The sequence below is a fragment of the Sorex araneus genome, chromosome 4, assembly GCF_027595985.1.
Source record: "Sorex araneus isolate mSorAra2 chromosome 4, mSorAra2.pri, whole genome shotgun sequence".
In the NCBI taxonomy this organism is placed as follows: domain Eukaryota; kingdom Metazoa; phylum Chordata; class Mammalia; order Eulipotyphla; family Soricidae; genus Sorex; species Sorex araneus.
In genome coordinates, this window is record NC_073305.1 from 148,289,637 (window position 1) to 148,311,684 (window position 22,048).

The window sequence follows — 22,048 nt, forward strand, 5'->3', positions numbered from 1 at the left end:
CTTTTAATAATTTTTTAATCCAGTGAAAGTTAAGAACTAAATGGTGCCAGAAGCAAGATGGAATATATGCTTTCAGCCACCAATGCCTACAAAGTCGTATGTAATGCATTGTACAGTGGTTTTGAATTAATATACTATAAATCAGCAGAGAATAAAACTTCCTTAAATCTTTGCCTAATAGCAAAGCAACCCTCTAAGTACCATATATTCGTTTCTTTTCTATCAAGCTTAAATATGTGCTATTACCACAGAAGCATGATGTTGACATTTTTGGTTGCTAGGTGCATCATAGTGCTGGAAACATATTAAATACTATTCTGTTAGCTTCTCTGTGGGGTTTTACTCAGCAAAATTCTCTTTTTTAAAGTTAGAAAATAATGAAAAGTCCAGGTAAAATAGTCAAATTAAATATGAAAATGTGAGCTCACAAATTCAGGGAAATCAAAACACTAATATTCAAGAATTTATATTTAAGGCTTTTTATTGCAGCACCATTCAAAAAGGAAACAAATAACATGAAACAAAAAATATCAGTAGCAGAATGCTTAAATATTTTGTGATCACACTATGCAATACCATGAAGTCATTTTAAAAAGTAGAACCAAAAAGATACTACGGCTAATAGGGCTTTTGCTATACATACAGCAGAGCTGGGTTAACTTCCCAGCCCCAGATATGGCCCCCTGACTCCCATCAGGAGTGATCCCTGCATGCAGAGTCAGAAGTGAACCATACGTATAGCCCCAAAAGAAAAAACAAAAGCAAAACTAAAATAAATTATAGCTATGCCTGTTGCCTTGGAACAATCTCCATTGTGTGTTGTAAAATGAAAAGGAAAAATACTTAAAATTATGTGCACACAACTATGGTCATAGTAGTTTTATTCACAGTAACCCAAAGGTATAAAAGTTTAAAGTTATTAATTATTATTTATATTTTGCATATTTCATAATTTGATAAATACAAGCATATAATTTATTTCTCTTTTAGCATTCATTTAAATCATCATCATCATCATCATCATCATCCTGTTGATCGTCGAATTTCTCGAGTGGTCTCAGTAACATCTCCATCAAGCCCTGAGATTTTAGAAGCCTCTCTCTACTCGTCCTTCCAACGATGCCGTACTGGAGGCTCTTTCAGAGTCAGGAGAACAAGACCCAACTTGTTACTGGTTTGGTCATATGAATACACCGTGGGGAGTTTGCCAGGCTCTCCCATTTGGGCAGGAAACTCCCAGTAGTTTGCTAGGTTCTCCCAGAGGGAGAAATAGGCTATAAAATGTCATTTCTGGGAGCTTGCTTTTAAGTCTCTTGATGCTGGCCCTTGACAGGATTACACAGCTCTGTGGGCAGTCCCTGGGTGTAACCGCCTAGCTACTGGGAGATGGGAAATCTGGACAAAGTAGGCCCAGTCCCAATCGGAGCAGCCTTGGAGGTCTCAGCCCCAGGTCCCACACACCTGGGTTCCTCCGCCAGTTCCTTCATGCGTGAGGCTCGTCCGAACGTGTGGAGGGCCTTGATCACGGCTGTGGCTAGGCTCCGGAGGTCTTTGGCCGCTGGAAGCTCTGCTCGGGTGGGGAGGGAAGCTGGAGCCCATCCCCTCCCCTCCGAGGAGGCCCCGGGGAAGACAGCCAGGCTTGCGAGCAAGAGACTCTATTCATTTAAATAGCTTTATAAAATAACTTTACAAAATATGTTAAATATTTTATAAATAAATATATATTTACAGATAAATATATATTTATGTTTAAACATATTTATAATATATTGAATTTTAAATATAATTGTGTTTTGAATAGTTACATTTTCAATACTATGATCACTATTATAAATAGAACAAGATGTTATGAAAATGTTAATGACACCTAACTACTTGTTTAGTTGAAATGAAGGCAAGAAAAATATTTCATAAGTGTAGTATTTACATATAACTTTATTTGTCATCTAACATACCACTTTTATTTCAATAGGACCAGATAATAATAATTAAATTTGTTGTTGGATATTTGGTCAACTTGGTATTCAATAAAACCATGACAGTTACATGTATCTTTCAAATTACTATTATTATAAACATATATTTGAGCAGTAATTTTAAAAGATATGATATTTTTAACATCTTGGCAAGCTTGGTTAGTTAATGTCTGATCTTAAGTTTTTGAAAAGATACATAGGGTCTTCTTCTCCTTTTTTTTTTAGTTGTAGTAAGTTTTACTTGACCTCAATCAGCCTGTGGTCCTGTGTGCACACAGGTCAACGACAATGAAGATGAAGCAGATGGAGTTAGGGTTTCCATTTTTACATTTGAAGTAGGACACCTTTAAAAAGCCATAGGCTTACTAGCTCAAGGTTATCTTCATGACCAGTTTAGATGAAAGAAAAAAAGGAAAGAAAGAGAGAAACAGAGAGAAAGAAAGAGAGAAACAGAGAGAAAGGAAGGAAGGAAGGAAGGAAGGAAGGAAGGAAGGAAGGAAGGAAGGAAGGAAGGAAGGAAGGAAGGAAGGAAGGAAGGAAGGAAGAGAGGGAGGAAGGAAGGAAGGAAGGAAGGAAGGAAGGAAGGAAGGAAGGAAGGAAGGAAGGAAGGAAGGAAGGAAGGAAGGAAGGAAGAGAGGGAGGAAGGAAGGAAGGAAGGAAGGAAGGAAGGAAGGAAGGAAGGAAGGAAGGAAGGAAGGAAGAGAGGGAGGGAGGGAGGAAGGAAGGAAGGAAGGAAGGAAGGAAGGAAGGAAGGAAGGAAGGAAGGAGGGAGGGAGGGAGGGAGGGAGGGAGGGAGGGAGGGAGGAAGAGAGGGAGGGAGGGAGGAAGGAAGGAAGGAAGGAAGGAAGGAAGGAAGGAAGGAAGGAAGGAAGGAAGGAAGGAAGGAAGGAAGAGAGGGAGGGAGGGAGGAAGGAAGAGAGGGAGGGAGGGAGGAAGGAAGGAAGGAAGGAAGGAAGGAAGGAAGGAAGGAAGGAAGGAAGGAAGGAGGGAGGGAGGGAGGGAGGGAGGGAGGGAGGGAGGGAGGGAGGGAGGGAGGAAGAGAGGGAGGGAGGAAGGAAGGAAGGAAGGAAGGAAGGAAGGAAGGAAGGAAGGAAGGAAGGAAGGAAGGAAGGAAGGAAGAGAGGGAGGGAGGAAGGAAGAGAGGAAGGAAGGAAGGAAGGAAGGAAGGAAGGAAGGAAGGAAGGAAGGAAGGAAGGAAGGAAGGAAGAGAGGAAGGAAGGAAGAAAGGAAGGAAGGAAGGAAGGAAGAGAGGAAGGAAGGAAGGAAGGAAGGAAGGAAGGAAGGAAGGAAGGAAGGAAGGAAGGAAGGAAGGAAGGAAGGAAGGAAGGAAGGAAGGAAGGAAGAGAGGAAGGAAGGAAGAAAGGAAGGAAGGAAGGAAGGAAGGAAGGAAGGAAGGAAGGAAGGAAGGAAGGAAGGAAGGAAGGAAGGAAGGAAGGAAAGAAGGAAGGAAGGAAGGGAAAACAAGTGATTTCAGAGAGCTAATACAATTTGAAAAAAGAGTATATATACATATATATACATATATATAAAACCTTCTCATAAAAGCAATTCAAGATTTTTCCCTCTCTCTGGAGAAAACTTTATTCTATCTTGAACATATCTTTGTTTCCTCATATTTGACTTTATAGTTTTTTCAGGTACTGTGATTTACAAACTTGCACATAAGAGTTATTTCGGGCATACAGTGTTCCAACACTAATCCCACTAACAGTGTCTGATTCCCTCCACCAGTACCCCTGCATTCCCTCCCACCACACAGTCTACCTCCTTCACTGTATCACTGTTATCCTGTTGTGCATTGATTTACTCGAGCGGACACCAGTAACGTCTCTATTCCTCCCAGCCCTGAAATTTTAGCAGCTTCCCCTTACTCGTCTTTCCCAACGATTGGAGGCTCTTTCAGGGTGAGGGGAATGAGACCTATCATTGTCTTTGGCCTATCCAATACGCCACGGGGAGCTTGCCAGGCTCTGCCCGTATGGGCGGGATACTGTCGGTAGCTAGCTGGGCTTTCTGAGAGGTAATCTACCTCCTTATCAGGCACATTTTAAAGTTTGGTTATTGTATTTGGGGTCCCTGACTCAGAGTGCTTGGCTCTGTGACTGAGATATATACATATGCCTCACCTCTACACCACCAGTGTACCTAGATTCTCAACCCCTGCCCTTGTTACTTTCCCTCTGCCTCTTCTTACTCCCCACCCACATTGATTTATTTCCTTCTCTGTTCTCATTGTTACAATCTAGGGTCAAGAATAATCTAGGTGGTCCCACTTGGATACTTCACATTCCCTAAAATAGTTATTTTATATACCACAGATAAGTGAGATCAGTATGGAATTTGTCATTCTTCTGAGTTACTTGACTTCACATCTTATCCTCCAGTTCCAAGTTGCAATAGATGGCATGGTTTTACCATTCCTGGTAGTTGTATAGTGTGCATGATCCATTGTGCATTCATCCATTGTGCATGAATAGCACTAGCTTTTTATCTATTCTTTTATCATAGATACCTGGGTGATTGTTTATCATAGCCATGTGCTATGTGTTACAAAGAATAATGGTGTGCACATGTATTTTTGAATGAATTTTTGTGTATTCCCTATTTGTCCTTAAGAATTTTTCTCTAAACAAAACTATTTTACTTTAAAAAAAAGAGTAACTGCTTCCAGAACAGCTAAGCTAGTACGAACATTTTAGGTCCCTCATATATACTATTTGCTATATGAATGCCTGGTTTACTTTATGAACACCTGCTTCCTTTCCACACATTAATAACTGGAAAACCCTAGAGTTAGAATCCCTAGAGTTAGATGAATCAACCATCTGGGTTTTCCTGAGGCTGAGGGAGTGCCGAAGGCAAAGAATTTTTCAGTACTAAAACCAGGAAAGTCTTGCATAAACTTGAAATAGATCTTCATTTGGGTGGCTAATCAGATTCTAACAAACTTGGCATACAATGAAGTTTCATGTTTATCAGTTTTAACCCAAGTCTGAAAAAAGTTGTATTAACACATTTGTCATATTAAAGAAGAAACTCCTCTGGGTCAGTGTCTTTTGCACTGGAGTTACAGCCTTAGGAAAGAAAGTTTCTTCTTTGATATTGAAATTTTAAGAAATTAAATCACAAAATCTTCCCTTAACTTATTCAAAAGCCTACTGAAGCATATGCATTTCCCACCAAAATGTATAAACATTTTGTTTCAAAGATAAATGACTTTAAGTATGAGACTCTATGGCACTCCATTTCCTTGTAGTAGTTCCAGGATTCTAATATTTGTTCCATTGAAAGCTCTACTACTAAATATATGGAATACTAAATATATAGTTCTTGTTATAAGTTTAATCATATGATTTTAGTCACATCATCTCCTTTTCGCCATCACCAGGTTATGTGGTTAATAACAGCACCTCTACTAGCTTTGCAAATACGAGCAATAAAACATGTTAAGTGCTAAGTTCTGTTAGGTGAATAATTGCTCATCTCTTATATTGGCAGTTTCTCTCTCCTTCCTTCACCTACTCTCCCATCCAAATGATTTGAAAGTATGCTTAAGTTTGAGAACCAAAAATCTTATTTAATATTAAAGGTTTCAAGATGGTAACAGCAGAAAATTAAACCAAGTTTCCGGCCCAGCTAAGCAGAGTTCTCTGTCCAGTTGAATGCCCAGAGGAGTTTCTGCATGTAACTAATCACACCTATTTATTTTAAATGGAGATAATACAATGCAGTCAAAATAAGCCACATTTCCTCCTCAGTCACTGCCAATCTTACAACCTGAATTGTTTGGCCTGGTTCCTTAGCTTACTATCTTCTTCTCTTCCATTTAGCTACTCAAATGTATTTTCTCCTTAAAAACCTACAAATCTCCATATTCCATGAATTCTCATTTTTCATTTAACTCTTTATAAGTATTTGTAGTAGATGGCCACCTACTTTCAAAAGCTGTCACTGTATCACTGTCATCCCGTTGCTCATCGATTTGCTCGAGCGGGCACCAGTAATGTCTCCATTGTTAAGACTTGTTGTTACTGTTTTTGGTATATTGAATATGCCTCGAGTAGCTTGCCAGGCTCTGCCATGCAGGCGAGATACTCTCAGCAGCTTGCCGGGCTCTCTGAGAGGGGCAAAGGAATGGAAATGGCACCCGGGTCAGCCGCGTGCATGACAAACGCCCTACCCGCTGTGCTATCGCTCCTTTTCAAAAGCTTAGTTAAAAAATTTGCTTTTATAAGAAACCTGATTAGTAACTATTTTTGCTAACTCAAAGAAATTTTTCCTTTATGACAAAAGACAGAAGTGGAAGTGGAGTAAGTGTTCAGTTTTGGCTTTTCACTGATCTATTCTTGAGGCAGCACACAGCTGGGTCAACCAGAGTGACACCATCAAACTCCTTTCCCAGAATTTACAAGGCTGTTTATTTATTATCGATTTTCTACATTTACAATACATGTTATTCTGGTTTTATGCATTATTTGTTGTGGTTTATCTTTCTTTTTATTTTGAGGGGACACGGGGAATGCTTAAATCTCTTTGGCACATGAATAACTGAGTCACACCCAAGTCCCACCATCACTGCCATGTAAGATTCTACAACACCAACTTCCAGCCTTGTTCCAGAGACTCAAGAATAAATCTCAAAAGAGATTAACTAGCTGCAAAAATGTCTTACCTGGTAGGAGAGAACCATGATCCAGAAGGTGGTTTTCCCAGGGCAAGGCTTATCCAGTGTAGTCAGATATGTGTGATTTCCCCAAATCTAGGAAACTGGATTTCATAATTTGTGGTAGTGGGGGAACTACATTCATGCTCTCCCCTGGTAGTGGGGGAGGGGTGCATTTCTCTGATCCCCATTGGCTGAGATCTTTAGGGAAACCTCTGGAGGGGGCCATTTCAGCTCTCACTCTACCAAAGCCCTGACAGCCACACTCACACCTGGAAGCCACCTGTATATCTCCAGCCTGACTGCCCACTTAAATTATTATTCTGGATTTTCTGGAGCTACATCTGCAAACTCTCCAGTACTCACATCCCAGTAGTAGCATACCAGATTGGATGGGAATATAACATAGAAGCCAACTAATCTCAACTAACAAAAACATTAACACAGAAGGCTTAACTTCAACAGCAGCTTATTAGTAAACCCTCAGACAAGGACTTAATGTCCCCATGGTGAGATGTGACAATTTTCACATATTTTCTTTACTGAAATATTTATTGATCATTAAGTTAGCCACTTAGTAGTAACAAGCAATATAACAAAAATATATTGTGGATCTGCTCTGGGTGCAGGCTTGAGGGGAGGTTGGGAAAATAATGTAACAAATCATGAGCAACATTTTTAAACCACAGTGTTGAAATAAAGCGGGAATAAAATAAGTTTATAACTGTTTCTTCATTCTATGCCATTTCAGTACACAAAGTGTTTCACAGAATCACCCTACTTTCAGATAGTGTATTAATTGGGTACTGTATAAATACCTGCGCTTGTTTCGTTTTTCATCCATAGTTTTTTTTTAATATTAATGATTTGCTAATCATTGTTTCCATCTTGCTTCTTAAGCTAGTAAATAGGCATTTTAAACACTGAAAGGCCATCATCATGCAATGGAAAGAGTTTAGGTTTTCGAGCTCAACAGAGCTTTGAAAAGTATACTTTCATTTACAAGTTGTTATGTAGGTAAATTCATTTATTTTTGAGCCATAGAATCTTCACTAGAAAATTGGGTGGAATTTGGGTCAAGCAAGCCTTAGATATGCTGACTCTTGGTCCACTGATTTTTATTTTCCCCTTCCAACACACCAAACTAGCTTAGGTAACATGAAGAGAGATAGCTGTGAAGAACCTGCAAGAGCATATTTTTATGATGGGCATACAATGGGCATTCAAAGTCGAATTAAAAATACTGATGCTCATGTGTTTAGTAGCATTATCAAACTACTCCTCTGTATAAACATACAGAGAGAGAGAGAGAGGGAGAGAAAGAGAAATTTAAGGTCAAGTTTCATTATTTGTAAGTTTTGATTTGGGGCCTTGCATTTCATGTACAAAAGCTGTTTGTTTTTTTTAAGCGCCTCCCCCCTCACCCCCCATCATTAAAGCTCTTCCTCCAGTCTGGCGCAAACCGGCCCTTTGCTGCCAAAGTCATGACTCAGAGGCCTCCGAGGGCTTTTTTTTTTTGCAAGCTCTCAGCCACCACCCAGGAACCCGAAGCCGTTTCCACGTGAAACCACCAAACACTGTCACCCTCCCTCCCCCCTGCCCCCCAACCCCGATCCTCAAGTCCCGCTACAATGAGGCTCGGGTATAAAAGGCGAATGAGAAAGGCAGCGCCCCCTTCTGCGCCCACCTCCTCCATACCACCCAATCGCTCTTCCCCGTCGCGCGACGGGCGCCTGCGATTGGCCAGGAACGAGCCCGGCGCGGGACCTGTGCTCTGGAGCCCGGAGCGGAGCCCTGTCCGTCACGTGCGGCCGCCCGGCCTCTGCGCCTCGCTGCGCGCCTGGCGGGGCCGAGGGGGCGGGGCCCGGCAGCTGCTGCGCCTGCGTTGTGGCCGCGTTCTCGGGGAGCAGCTGCCGTCGCCGCCGCGACCGCCGCGTTCGGGTATCGAATTCGGAATCCCGGCGTCTCGTCAACAATGAAGCAGAGTTCCAACGTGCCGGCCTTTCTCAGCAAGCTGTGGACGCTGGTGGAAGAAACGCATACGAACGAGTTCATCACCTGGAGCCAGGTACGGGGCCGGCCGCGGCGGCCTCCGCACCCCGCGAAGAACCGCCTTCTGGCTGCCTCCCGCGGGCTCGTCTCGCGGCCTGCGGCTCGCTGCCCTTCTGGACCAGCCGGCGGCCCGAGGGAGCCGGGCGGCCCGGGTGCCCGAGCGCCCCGCCGGGCCCAGGGTGGTGGTGGGGGGGGTGTCTCCGGTATTGTTTGCGGGGGAGCGGCGGGGAGTGGGGGGTGCCCGGGGCCGCCGGCGGGAGCCGCTCGCTCAGGCCGCGGTGGGGGAGGGGCGGCCGCGCCGAGGCCCGTGAGGCCCCGTAACGGTCCGCTCGGGCCAAGCCGCGGTGGACGCGGGGCCGGCGGGCGCGGGAGCCACGGGACTTTGCACACTCATCCTCGGTCCTGCCGCCCGGCTGGCCTGGAGGGTGCCCCGATCGCGGAGGGCACCGCGAACCGCGCTGCCCGGGCCGACGCTCCCTGCGCGACGGGCGCTGGGAGGCAAGTCTTGCCCTCCGCGACCTGATTTCTCGGCGCTCCAGACAGTCACCCCCGCGCCGGGCGTCGCGGGCTCGGCCGAGCGGAGCAGGCCGGGCCAGTGGGCAGGAGGTTGCCAGGCAGGTTCCTGCTTCGCCAGAGGCTTTTTTTCTTTCTCTTTTCTTTTTTATTCCGCGCCCGTGGGGCCGGCGATGGAGCCTTGGTCCTGCGTGTCTAAGGCCCCGGGCACTGCCACAAAACCACCTGATCTCGTCGGGAAGAGGAGAGGGACCGTTGTCTCCCCCTTCTCACACCCCCCCGCCCCCCATGACACCGAACAGTTTGTGTGCACGGAGGTTTTTTTTTTTTTCCTATGGATGTTTGCATAACAGGTGTCCAATGAACTTAGGAACTAAATGGAATTCCTAAATTTCCCACATCCGGTATTGGAGTTGGGTGGGGAGAGGGTGTTGAGAGGGGTGGGTGTCACCCCCCCCGTGGTGTTCACTGAACAGAGACGCCTGCATTTGTGCTCCCCTGTCGGGCCGGGGCCAAGTTTTCATTAGCTAGCAGATGAACGAGTTGCCTAGGTGACAGGAGACCCTGTCTGGTTGCCGCCGCGCTGCAGAGATTCTAAGGCTACGGATTATTACATAAACGGCGGCACGTTCGGGTTCGACTCTATCCCTAGCCCAGACCGTTGCAGTCCTGTCTCGAGGAGGTGTGGATTCCTCCGACGGTGCTCGAGCGGCTCCTCCTCCGAGTCGGTTCTTGTTTACAGGCCTGGACCAGAATAAGGAAGGGGGGCGGGGAGGCTTGCAGGTTGGCTGGCACCTGTTAACTGCGGAATTTTGGACCTTCTTCTCCCTTTCCTCTTCTGTTTTGAGCATTCTTCTCCCTTCCCTTCAATTTCTCTGATAGGACCTGTGTTGTCCTTTACTTCTGACACGGAGCAGGGTATGGATTGCATGAGGTGTTGATGACTTGCCACACTGTATTGACTGCCGTTTGTTCTTCGGTTTTTATCTAACAGGGCTTTACCGCATTGTTATTTACTGTCATTTGTTCTTTTGTTTTTATCTTGTAGGGCTTAATGTCTTAAAGATGAGTATCATGAATTGGATGGTGTGTATGTATAAACATTTGATAATTTGGTACAGTTGTGTAAAGGTGAAAATAAGGAAGAAGCCGGCCACCAGCACACACTTAAAAATAAACAGCTGTCTCATGCTTTTCATCAGTCAGAAGGATTAAAAGTTGACAAGGTTGGATCAGCAGAGGCAATGGTTGCTCTGCCTTGTTTTCTTGTTAGCGATTGGATGGAGTGCCTGCTCCCACCCACTCTGCTCCCAGCCTAACTTGACACATCCTTTTTTGATTTGGACGGGCCTTCTTGCATTTGTTGCCCCAAATCTGTAATTGCTTTTTATTGTAGGCGAATCTGTCAGTAGCAAGTCTAATAAATCCTCGTTAGCCAAAATATTTTAATAACGTCCTTCTGAATAGTATCAAATGTGAAGTTTCATGCTAATTTAAAAAAGTCACTTTGTGAATTCTAAGCCAAATAAAGCTATAAAGTCATTCTTACTTAATCCTATTAAGACTAGTAAATTTGTGCTTTACTTGCTCACATTCTAATAATATGACGCAACAATCAAAATAAAATTCTATGAGCAGGTACAGTGTGCTAGGGACATGGTAGTTTATGTCTGATGAATCAGTGAAATCATGGGCTACATAAAGCCAGTGGTAGGAATGATGCTTGATAAAAACTTAGCTTTTGTTTAGATTATTATATATAAATGATAAGTACTTGAGGTTTAAGTTCATCCAAGTTAAATTCTTATCCATAATAACAAAGATCGGTGAACTCCCAACAGATTTTTGATTTCTGATTAAATTGATTTTTGATTAAATTGATCAATTTCCCATCAGTAACACTCCAAAATATTAACAGCTTTATAAATCAGTGAACACTTCTGTATTAATGCTGTCTAGGGATTCATTTCTCAAAAAAGTTTTCTCTTTATTCTCCCACAGATTTTTCCAGAAGCTTTATTAACAATGATAGGTGAAACTTTAAACAACGGTGTTACATTGAAACGAAACAAAATGAAGTTACTTATCTCTTAAAAGTTGCTATTTATGGTTATTTCTGCTTTCCTTCACACTTGTTTTGTTGTTTTTGTTAATTTAGCATTTTTGTCTAAGCTAAAAACATTAAAACCTTTTAGAAGCAGCAGTAATTCTTTATGCAATTTTTTCCCACTTGTGGAAAATAATTTACTCATCTAGCTTAAATGTAAGATAGAGAAAATTACTGATTCCAGCTTTTAAACTGTTAGAATATTAAAAATTTAACATAATTTTAGTGTTCCTTGAATATTTATGATATAGAATACAGTATTAAAATATGAATCCCATTCAAATAACTAATTATTAAAACAATATTTTGAGCATTCTAAATTATGCAAAGTGTTGCTGACTAAATTAAAAATGTCTTTAGATCCATGTAGTCTTTAAAACATTATACATAGTTTCTTTTTCCTATAATTCACAAGCTTATTTTTATTCACATTCTTCCCCCGGAAGTTTCTTTTCATTTGTTTTTATATTTTCTATGACTTCAAATTGTTATATCTATTTGACTCTGATAGGTGTTCTAGTGCCAGAACAACAGACAGTTCTGATGGTCAACCTAAAAATGTTTTAAATGTAACAGTTCTAAAGAAAAAGGCACACAAGCTTAGCTTAGAAGCAACTGAGGAAACTTGATTCCTCTTCATAGTCAAGATTTAGTAGAAGTTGAATGAAGTTCTTACTCGATGAGAAAGAATAGATTTACTATTACTGAAATTTGATGCTTAGTTTAAGTGCATATTCAAGTGAACCCCATAAAGAAGGGAAGAAAAGGAAGGTCATTTTATGTTTGCCAGTGCTGTGTCTTAGGTTTCTATTTTCCCTATGCTTAGGAGGACTAAGAAGTGATTTCTAGGAAGTTCACATTATCTACCTATCTGTTTCACATTTTGGGCTCTTTAGCATTTCACTGTTTCCCTATTATTAAATCAGCAGAGATAGATCAGGTAATAGAAAATTCTGGAGAGGGTTTTTCTAGCTCTTGTGGACCTGATTGAATGCTAGGTTCTTAGATATTCAGATTGCATTATTAGAGTATTTCCAAGTGAGAATGAGAGGTCACAAGTATGGCAGATAGTGGTAAAATTTAGAGGAACCTACAGAAAAGTTCAAAAGATTCACTGGCATTTTTGGTATACATAAGAGAATAAGCTCGTAAACTTAAAGGAATGTTAAAGATTTACAAGTTACAGATTTGATTAAAAGTACTACAAATTTTAATTTGGAAAAGTTTTAATGTAATGGGGCTGACATTTTAGACTATTTGTGAGATTACTTTGAATGGTTTTAACCAAGTACAAAAGGTAAATTTGAGCTATAACATCTGTTCCTACTCCCTGAAAGTTTGCCAGCATTTATGGGTAAGGGTTATCTAGAGCATCCCATATCTTCCTAGTACTAGCTTTCTAGCCCCTATTGAAATGTTAGGGAAAGTTCTTTATATTCTTGAAATCTTATCAGTTTAAACAGCAGCAAGTTGGAATTTCTGCAGGTAGAGTTTTATTTTTTAACCAATTTTAGATTGGATACAAATAACAATATGAGTCACAAAAAGGGTTGTGTGAAAGAATAAAAATGTAAGCACGAGGCACTCATAATTTGATACAATCCAATAATTTAAAGTTTAGACATATTTGGTCCACTTGTCCACTCATCTGTTCAGTTGAACCAGAATACTTGTGAGTGACTGTAAAGAGTGCTGAGTACTAGGACACACTGCAAAATAAGTGTGGGTGAGATGAGGGTAATAGTGGAGGTGATAAGTAATTGGATTTGACATTTACTTTAAAGAAATAGCTGCAGAATTTATTGATAAATTGAGGACTTGTAGGTGGAACAATGAATAATTAACATAGAGTTGATACATGCAGTGGAATTAATGATGGTACGAAAGATTCAAAGAAAGACAGGTGAAGATTTAATTTGACTGTATAAATTTGAGATTACAAATGGATAAATAATGTTATTTGAAAATTATTTTGCTTTATATTTCATTGGACAGAATTCATGTCACTCCTAATTTCAAAGGAGGTGAGGATTGTAATTCAAGAACAAAAAACAGGCATGTTTCTGAGTAGCTTGAAAATGACTTTCCATATCTAGTGGAAATGTAGATATTTGGATATTTGATTATCTCACTCTGGGACTCAGAGTTTGGAGTTTAAGTGGTAAAGATTTCATTCTGGCATATATAATTAAGCATTTGGTAATGGAATTGCTGAATATTAAGATATGAAATACTTATACACAAGATAGTCAAAATTGTTTTTAAAAGAGATCAACTGTTAGCCAGGAGTTGTGTTAATCCATGACTTCTTCAAAACAGTACAGTTGTTTATATTTTTATCAACCTAGTGGATGTAAAGTATTATCTCAGTGGGGGGGTCTTGATTTAAATTTTCTGGTTTCTATGAGCTTAAGAACCTTCTCTAGGGGCTGGAGCGATAGCACAGCAGGTAGGGCATTTGCCTTGCACGAGGCCGACCGGGGTTCGAATCCCAGCATCCCATATGGTCCCCTGAGCACCGCCAGGAGTAACTCCTGAGTGCAGAGCCAGGAGTAACCCCTGTGCATCGCCAGGTGTGTCCCAAAAAGCAAAAAAAAAAAGAACCTTCTCTCAGCATTCATTTGTGTTTCCTATCCCTGTGTTTGATGATTTTCTGTTGGATAATACATCTTTTATTATGTGTAGCAACCCTTATATTGTGTATTGGGGCTTTGAATATTTCAGTTACTCCATTTTCCATATTATTTGGTTTTCCTGTTTTCTTTAATTGGGTAGTACTTCTTTGCCCGATAATATGTATTGCTGTCTTTTTTTGGTTAGAATTATTGTTAGATTTTGTGATTTTTGTTTCCAAGTTTTCTGTTCTTTTCCTTGATTTTGTCTTTGAGCCCTTATCATATTTCTTAATAAAATTATAAAGAATTTCTTTTAGGAGGACAATTTATTCAGCAGAACCTCATTAGGGAGGGTTGTAGAAGTGATAGTCATACACAATAAATCTCTTTAGGTACCCTTGGTATGAATGAGATTGCCTAAAGACAGAGTGTAAAGAAGTCATGGTCAGGATTAGAAATAACACAATATCTCTTGGTAGGTGGAAGAAAATTGAAAGTTATAAGAGATACGAAACTTACTGGTGTGGAGTTTCAAAGTTAAAATAAAGAATATTTTAGAAGATAGTCTTTAGTGATAAATTTAATGCTTCAGAGTCATGTAATAAGATCAAAACTGACAACATTGTTTTTGAAATTTTAGATAAAAGTTACAATGTATTTTGGGTAAATTTTCTAAAAGAGCACTTTTAAACCACAGATAAGTAGAGATAAGTAGCTGGTCATGAATAGGAAAGAAGAATTTAAAATATTTGCAAGATTTTGATGGAAAAGACAAATAGGGTGGTTAAGTTGAGGGGGAAGTTATAAGGAATAACTTTAAATAAAGATCTATTTAAAAATTCAATAGTTTTACCTAGTAACAAAATCTTAACTCGAAATAAACAAGGTTTTGCTTTATAATTCAGTTTGTAATAAGATGAAATCTCTTAAATTTCACATTATTTAAATTTTATTTTAAATTTCACATTTGGTTTTTAAATTAAATTTCACAGTGTTACAAAGCTTGAATATCATTTATTTATTGTCATCAAACGTATAAACTTTGTTTAATGCTAAGAATTTTTCAAATTTACTGAATACCTTTTAAACGTGCAGCTACAATTGAGATTAAGTGAAATCCAAACATCCCGCACAAAACAAAATAGAGCTATATTTTGAGTCTGAAGATAATTCAGCTTTGATTGTTCATATTCTCTTTCTTCATCACTAGTTGCTGGAGTTCTGTCTATAACTCTTAGCTCCAAGTTTCATTCAGGTACATTGAGTATAGGGTTGTGATTTACAGTTTGAATCTTCCCCTTTTTAAAAATTTCTCTGGAGCCCAACTCAGTCCAATTAACTTAAGTCTTATTTGCCTGGAGTATTATATAGGTCAGATGAATTTGTCACACTGAGAAATGTTACTGCGGCATCAAACACAATTGTTACTCTTATGGAAAATTAATCATGTTGTAAATGGTAGGATCTCTTTCTTTTTAAAGAATAAATTTTGTTAGATATACCTCTCAAAATTTCCTTGTCCCTTTTATTGATACCTGTTACTCCACATCTGGTACTCTTGAGTGTCACAAAGTGTCACTATGAAAACGGGAGCACAGATGACCTTTTTTGAGATAAACGATGTCACTATGAAAAGAGGAGCACTCTTGATTTAGTGACGTTAGTAAATCATATGAGACACTATTTTTAAATTTTTGAGGAACCTTTCTACTATTTCTCAAAATAAATATCAATTTACATTCCTACCAACAGTATAAAAACGTCTTTCTCTCTTTTCTCCTCACCCTCATCAACATTTACGTTTATTTTTCTTTTAATGTCCATACTTAGAGTGTGAAGTAGTATCCTAATGAGGTTTTTATTTATATTTTCCTGATGATGGATGATGTTGAATGTTAGCCAATTGGGCATCTTTAGAAACAGGTTTATTTAGGTCCTTTGCCCATTTTTCAATTTGGTGATTACTGTTCTTGCCTTTGATTTATCAACATACTCTTTATATTTTGGGATTAATCTTTGTCGTTTAGTTTAATTATTTTTTCTCGCTGGGTTTTTGGTTTTGTTGTTTCCCTAGCTATGCAGAAATGCCTATTCTCATTTACATAAATAATCAACCCTGGCATCTAGAATATATTGCATTAAATTTTATTTTGTAATTCGATCTTATGGTAATTATCATGTGTTCCCTTATCATAAGAAGACTGTTCTGTGCTAGTACATTTTAGAATTTACATTTAAAATTTATTAAGAGTGAGAGAATTAAGAAAATTTAAAGGGGGAAGTCCAGATGCTTTTTATAGGAAAGAGATTATTGGTTTATATTGGTTGAAATATTACAGGTGCTGCTTAAGTATATGTAATACCTGTATAATAATGCAGTAAACTGTGGGTGTAAAAAATTACACAGAACATCCACTATAAATGAGATGCTAATTCATTATTGAAAATGTATAACAACATCTCATAGTAAGCTAGGAGTTAACATAACTTTCTGAATCTAGTAAAGGCAACCATAAGTACTGTAAGTGAGTGCCATACTCAATACCTTGTGCTGGAAAGTTTGTCCTGTCCTTTAAAGAAGCTCCTTAAGACTTCCTGGAAAACTGATTTTGGGGCTATGAATCCCCTAAGCTGTTGCCTGTCAGTGAAGCTCCGTGTCATTCCTTCAAATGTGAATGAATGATAATGACTAGCTGGATGGAGTGTTCTTTGTCAGGTGTGTGTTTTGTTGAGGTTGTTTTTTTTTTTTTTTTTTGGTACTGCATATCTCTATTGTCTTCAGGCTCATAGGGTCTTGTTGGAAAGATCTGCTATGAATCTTATGTTGTGAGATAAAATACCAAGTTCAGAATACTCATTCAGCATATCCAGCATTGATATGCAACCATCACTATTATCTGTCTTTGAAATGTTTTTTTTTTTTGAAACTGCAGCTTTTGCTTTTACAGACTTCTAATTTCCTGCTTCTATTTTTTTTTTAGAAGTGTCACTGTCACTGTCATCCCGTTGTTCATCAATTTGTTCGAACGGGCACCAGTAACGTCTCTCAATGTGAGACTTATTGTAACTGTTTTTGGCATATCCACGGGTAGCTTGCCAGGCTCTGCCGTGCGGGTGCGATACTCTCAGTAGCTTGCCAGGCTCTCCGAGAGGAGTAGAGGAATCGATCACTGGTCTGCTGCGTGAAAGGCGAATGCCCTACCGCTGTGCTATTGCTCCAGCCCTATAGCCAGTGATAATTGATCCACTGTTTAAATGCTGCATATAAGTAGAATCATCTGGTATTATTTTATTTATTTTTGTTTATTTTTTTATTGAATCAGTGTTGATTTACAAAGTTAGTGTTCTTCATGATTCAGTTTTTGGTGTACAATGTTCCAACACTAATTCTATCACCAGTGTCCACTTCCCTCCACCTCTGTCCCCAGTTTCTCTCCCATCCTTTAGCCTGCTTCTATGGCATTGTAGATTATAATGTTACTAATAGGGCATCGCACATACCAGTTTACCTCCTTTCAGCACCCAGTCCTTGTCCAGACTGGCCACTTCCTTCAATCATTGTTGTAGTGGTCCCTTCCCTGACCTATCGGGGCAAGTTTTCTACTAAGGACCACGTTCTCCTGCTCTTCATTTCTATTGCCTTTTGGCATTAGTTATTTCCCCATTGTGTTTCTTTATATTCCTCATATGAGTGATGATACTCTGTTTCTGTCTCTTTCTCTCTCTGACATTTCACTCAGCATGTTCACTCCAGGTTCATACATATAGGAGCAAATTGCATGACTCCATCTTTTCCTAGGACCAAATATTCCATTATGTATATGTACCGTAGCTTCTTTATCCAGTCATCTTTTCTCGGGCACTTGGGTTGTTTCTGTAATGAAATACTGTGAACATTGCTGCAGTGAACAGAGGAGTGCAGATGTCTCTACCTTACTGTGTTTTTGGGCCCATGGATTATATTCCCAGACATGAAATAACTGGGCTATATAGAAGATCAATTCCTGATTTTTTGAGAAATGTTCATATTGTCATCCAAAAATGTCCATATTGTCATACAATTGAGAAACCCATTAGTAATGAATAAAACCCACCTGTCACGTCTGGTGGGCTTTGTGGACCATATGGGTGCCAGGGATTGAACCTATTTTGACCATATGCAAGGCAAGTACCCTACACACTGTACTGTTTTTCTGCCTCTGATTGTTCTTTCTGTTCTTTTTAATGACTGCCCATCTTTGTGGTGTTGGTGATACCTCATTGTTTCAGTTTGCATTTCCCTAAAGATTAGTGATGTATGACATTTTTTTTCTATGCCTTTTGGCCATTTGTATTTCTTAAAAACATTTCTGTTCATCTCTTCTCCCCACTTTTTAATGGGATTGGAACTCCTTTTTTTTTTTTTTTAGAAAGTTCTAATCTTGAATATTAACCCTTTATTGGATGAGTGGTGGGCAAATAATTTCTCCCAGTCTGTGAGCTGTTTTTATAGTCTTTGTTTTATAGACTTTGTTTCCTCTGAGGTGCAGATGCTTCTTAATTTAATGTAGTTCCATTTGGTTATTTTTGCTTTCACTTACTTGTCAGTAACATTTCATCCTTAAAGATGCTTTTAGCTTCTTGGTCATGGAGAATTCTGCCTATGTTTTCCTTTTTATGTACCTCTGGATTCAGGTCTGATATTGAGGTCTTTTAATTCATTTTTATTTGACTTGTGCATGGTGTTAGGAAGAAATTTTTGCATGTGATCGGTCAGTTTTCCTAGAAGCACCACTTGTTGAGAAGGCCTTCCTTGCTCTACACCTTTTTACTCCTTTATCGAAGATTAACTGACCGTATACCTGAGGATGTCTCTCATTTTTAATTCTATGCTATTAATCCGAGGGTCTGTCTTTATAGGAGTACCACACTGCATTCTAGTAACCACACCGATTTGTAGTATAGTTTGATGTTGGGGCAAGTGATGACTCCCATCTTCTTTTCCCAAGGGTTGCTTTGGGGTTCTCTCCTACTTTCCCATTGATCCTTTTTGCAGGGCTGTGAATTTATTGCTAGAGTTCAACTGTGTTCAGGGTTTGTTGTGGAGTGGGGAATTCCACTCTGGAAGATTTAGCCTGCTGCCTGGTCTGTTTCCAATGCTCACCTGAGAAGTTAGTTTGGGAAGTGGGAGGGTGATGCTGCAGGTCAGCACTGTCTCTAGGCACTCTCAGGACCCACTCTGGGCCTCAATATTTGTTCCTTTGTAATTGTCCTGTTTTGCATAGCATGATTCTTCAAGGGTTATTAGATACTCTGCATTTCCACTGAGGACTTTAAAAAATAATTTTAGTTCTACCCAAATTAAGTTAATTTTTGCATAAGGATTTATCTTAATTCTTTTTTCTCTTTATTTTTTCATCTTGATTCTTTTGCATGTAAGTATTCAATTTTCCCAGAATTATTTGTTGAAGGCTATCTTTTGTTGTTGGCTTTGGGGTTGTTTTTGTTTGTTTGTTTGTTTGTTTGTTTGGGGGGGAGGTGTGCACATTCCATGGTACTCAGTGCTTACTCCTGACTCTGTACTCAGGGATCATTCCTGGCCAGGATTGGGGGACCATGTGGGGTGCTGACCATTGAACCTGGACTGGCTATGCAAGATAGGCACCCTATCTGCAGTATTTTTTCTCCAGTCCTGAAGATTATTTTTTGAATGGTCTTAGTATCTTTGTCAAAAATCCTCGGACTATCTATGTAAAAGCTTATTTCGGGGCTCTTTATTCTTTTTTGTCTTTTTTTTCAGTACTGTGTTGTTTTAATTACTGTCTTTTTATAATGTTCCAACATTTTGGGGAGTTTGAGAGAATACCATTGACTTCTATTAATAACCAGGTATTTATTGAACTATCAGTTTTTTTGGTTGACTATACAAAGCTCTGATTATGTAATTGTAAAAGCTGATAAAATATTGCTTCCTTGTAAATTTTGTCAAATTATCCTCCCAGTTACTTTGACTTTAAAATATTGTTAAATAATGATGCTGTCTACATGCTTGTATTTCTCATTTCTTGTATAATGGCACATATAATATTTCATCACAAAGAACATAATGTTTGTTTCAGTGTGAAAGAAAGTCCTAAACTTTTGAGGTTGATATCAAGGAGCTTAATTGCAGCTAATGGTTAGGTACAGTGTTTTTCTTGTTCCTGTTTACAGGAATAATATTGGTCTGAAAAATAATATGGAAGGGCAAGCCATTTTGGAGTTTTATGTCTGTCACCAGGTGTCATCAAATCTTAACTATCTTTTCCTTTTTTTCAGAATGGACAAAGTTTTCTGGTTTTGGATGAACAAAGATTTGCAAAAGAAATCCTTCCCAAGTATTTCAAACACAATAACATGGCAAGCTTTGTGAGGCAACTGAATATGTGTGAGTATGAACAGAAGTAATTTATTTAGCTACTGATTAAACTATCTTATTCCCATTCAGATGATCTCCATTCAGGTGATCAAGGAAAATATAGAAGCATTGTTGATTTTTGATTTGTCTACTTAACAGTTGCAATTTTAAATATTTTCAGATGGGTTCCGTAAAGTAGTACATATTGATTCTGGAATTGTGAAGCAGGAACGAGATGGACCTGTTGAATTCCAGCATCCTTATTTCAAACAAGGCCAGGATGACTTGTTGGAGAACATTAAAAGGAAGGTGAGCTACTGGTAACGTGATTTAATTTGAGCTTTATCATATAGTGTACTAGGCCAAGATTTCAACTTTGTACTGTTAAAATTAAATACATAATGTTCATTGTTTGGATGATCTAGGCTAGTAAATTTTTTTTATTATATTTTTGTCCACCTTCCTTTTGCCTCCTCAATGTACCCCACCCCCTGCCCCATACTGAATTGTACTCAAATACCTCCTAGGAGGAAGAAAAGCATTTTCTGTATCTGATTGAGAGTGAGAAGTCATACATATTGGGATTTCTTACTACTAATTTAGCTTACAAAATATAAAGTGTTAGAATGTCAGATCTTTATAGTAGTACTGTAGTTTACTGTTGCATATTCAATACTCAGAATAAATGCATTTAGTATTACGTATTTGAATAATATGTTTTTTTGGAATAACATAGTTTTACTAAATTTGTAAAAGAATGAAGGAATGAAAAGGTAGTGAACAATGAAAGAAAATGGCCAAGTGTGTAGCTGTTACTACACAAATTTAATTAAACGTGGAATGTGATAGGAGGCTGAGGAATTTACAGGGAGTTTTACAATAGGAAATGAAGAACCAGCCCTAGAATGCTTCTGCCCTTGGCAACATCTCCATGTTAATATATATAGGTCTTATCACTGTCATTGTCACTGTCATCCGTTGCTCATAGATTTGCTTGAGCAGGCACCAGTAATGTCTTCATTGTGAGACTTGTTACTGTTTTGTGGCATATCGAATATGCCATGGGTAGCTTGCCGGGCTCTCCAAGAGGGATGGAGGAATTGAACCCGGGTTGGCTGCGTGCAAGGCAAATGCCCTACCCACCATGCTATTGTTCCTGCCTGGGTGTGACCCCAAAAGGCAAAAATATAAATGAATGAATGAATGAATAAACAAACTTAAAAAATTATCTCATTAGTCATGGTGTTCAGTATTTAATTTCCTAAATTTTTGTTTTGAAAGGTTTCATCCTCAAAACCAGAAGAAACTAAAATTCGTCAGGAGGATTTAACAAAAATTATAAGTAGTGCTCAGAAGGTTCAAATAAAACAAGAAACTATTGAGTCTAGGCTTTCTGAATTAAAAAGGTAAAGTCTTATCTCCAATTATAATTCTAATTATGAGGCCCTTTATGTATGTATTGCCTTGTGGGATTGTGAGGGCCCTGGGGGATTGCTCCATAAATTATGTTGTCAAAGCCAAGATTAAGGGTTGTATTTCTCTGTATAGGTTCTCTTTATTTTTGATTTGTGGCCTAGAATTTACCCACATATTACACAATTGACCTTTGAGCAATGTAAAGGTAAGGGATATCAACCTCCATTGGACACTCTAGTTGAAAATCCACTGTAGCTTTTTATGATTACTGGATAGATGAGCTACTCACAACACTTGAGCTCATTGCAATAGTAATATAAGTTAGATATA

General features: G+C 39.2%; 1 protein-coding gene and 1 pseudogene across 3 annotated transcripts in view; both read left to right on the forward strand.

Annotated features, from left to right (window-relative positions):
• The first annotated feature begins 6,640 nt into the window (after positions 1 to 6,640).
• On the forward strand, positions 6,641 to 6,795 carry LOC129404752 (U1 spliceosomal RNA; annotated as a pseudogene).
• Positions 6,796 to 8,432: 1,637 nt separating this feature from the next.
• HSF2 (heat shock transcription factor 2) overlaps positions 8,433 to 22,048 on the forward strand; it is a 34,823-nt gene continuing 21,207 nt past the window's right edge. The window contains exons 1-5 of one of the 3 annotated variants that reach the window (XM_055136904.1): positions 8,434 to 8,707; positions 10,253 to 10,430; positions 20,224 to 20,332; positions 20,484 to 20,611; positions 21,584 to 21,708. In XM_055136904.1, coding sequence (XP_054992879.1) covers positions 20,302 to 20,332; positions 20,484 to 20,611; positions 21,584 to 21,708 — 284 coding nt within the window. In that variant the 5' untranslated portion in view covers positions 8,434 to 8,707; positions 10,253 to 10,430; positions 20,224 to 20,301. Of the gene's footprint in view, positions 8,708 to 10,252; positions 10,431 to 20,223; positions 20,333 to 20,483; positions 20,612 to 21,583; positions 21,709 to 22,048 lie in introns of all 3 variants that reach the window. The other 2 variants (XM_004613984.2, XM_004613985.2) reach the window with 2 other exon arrangements.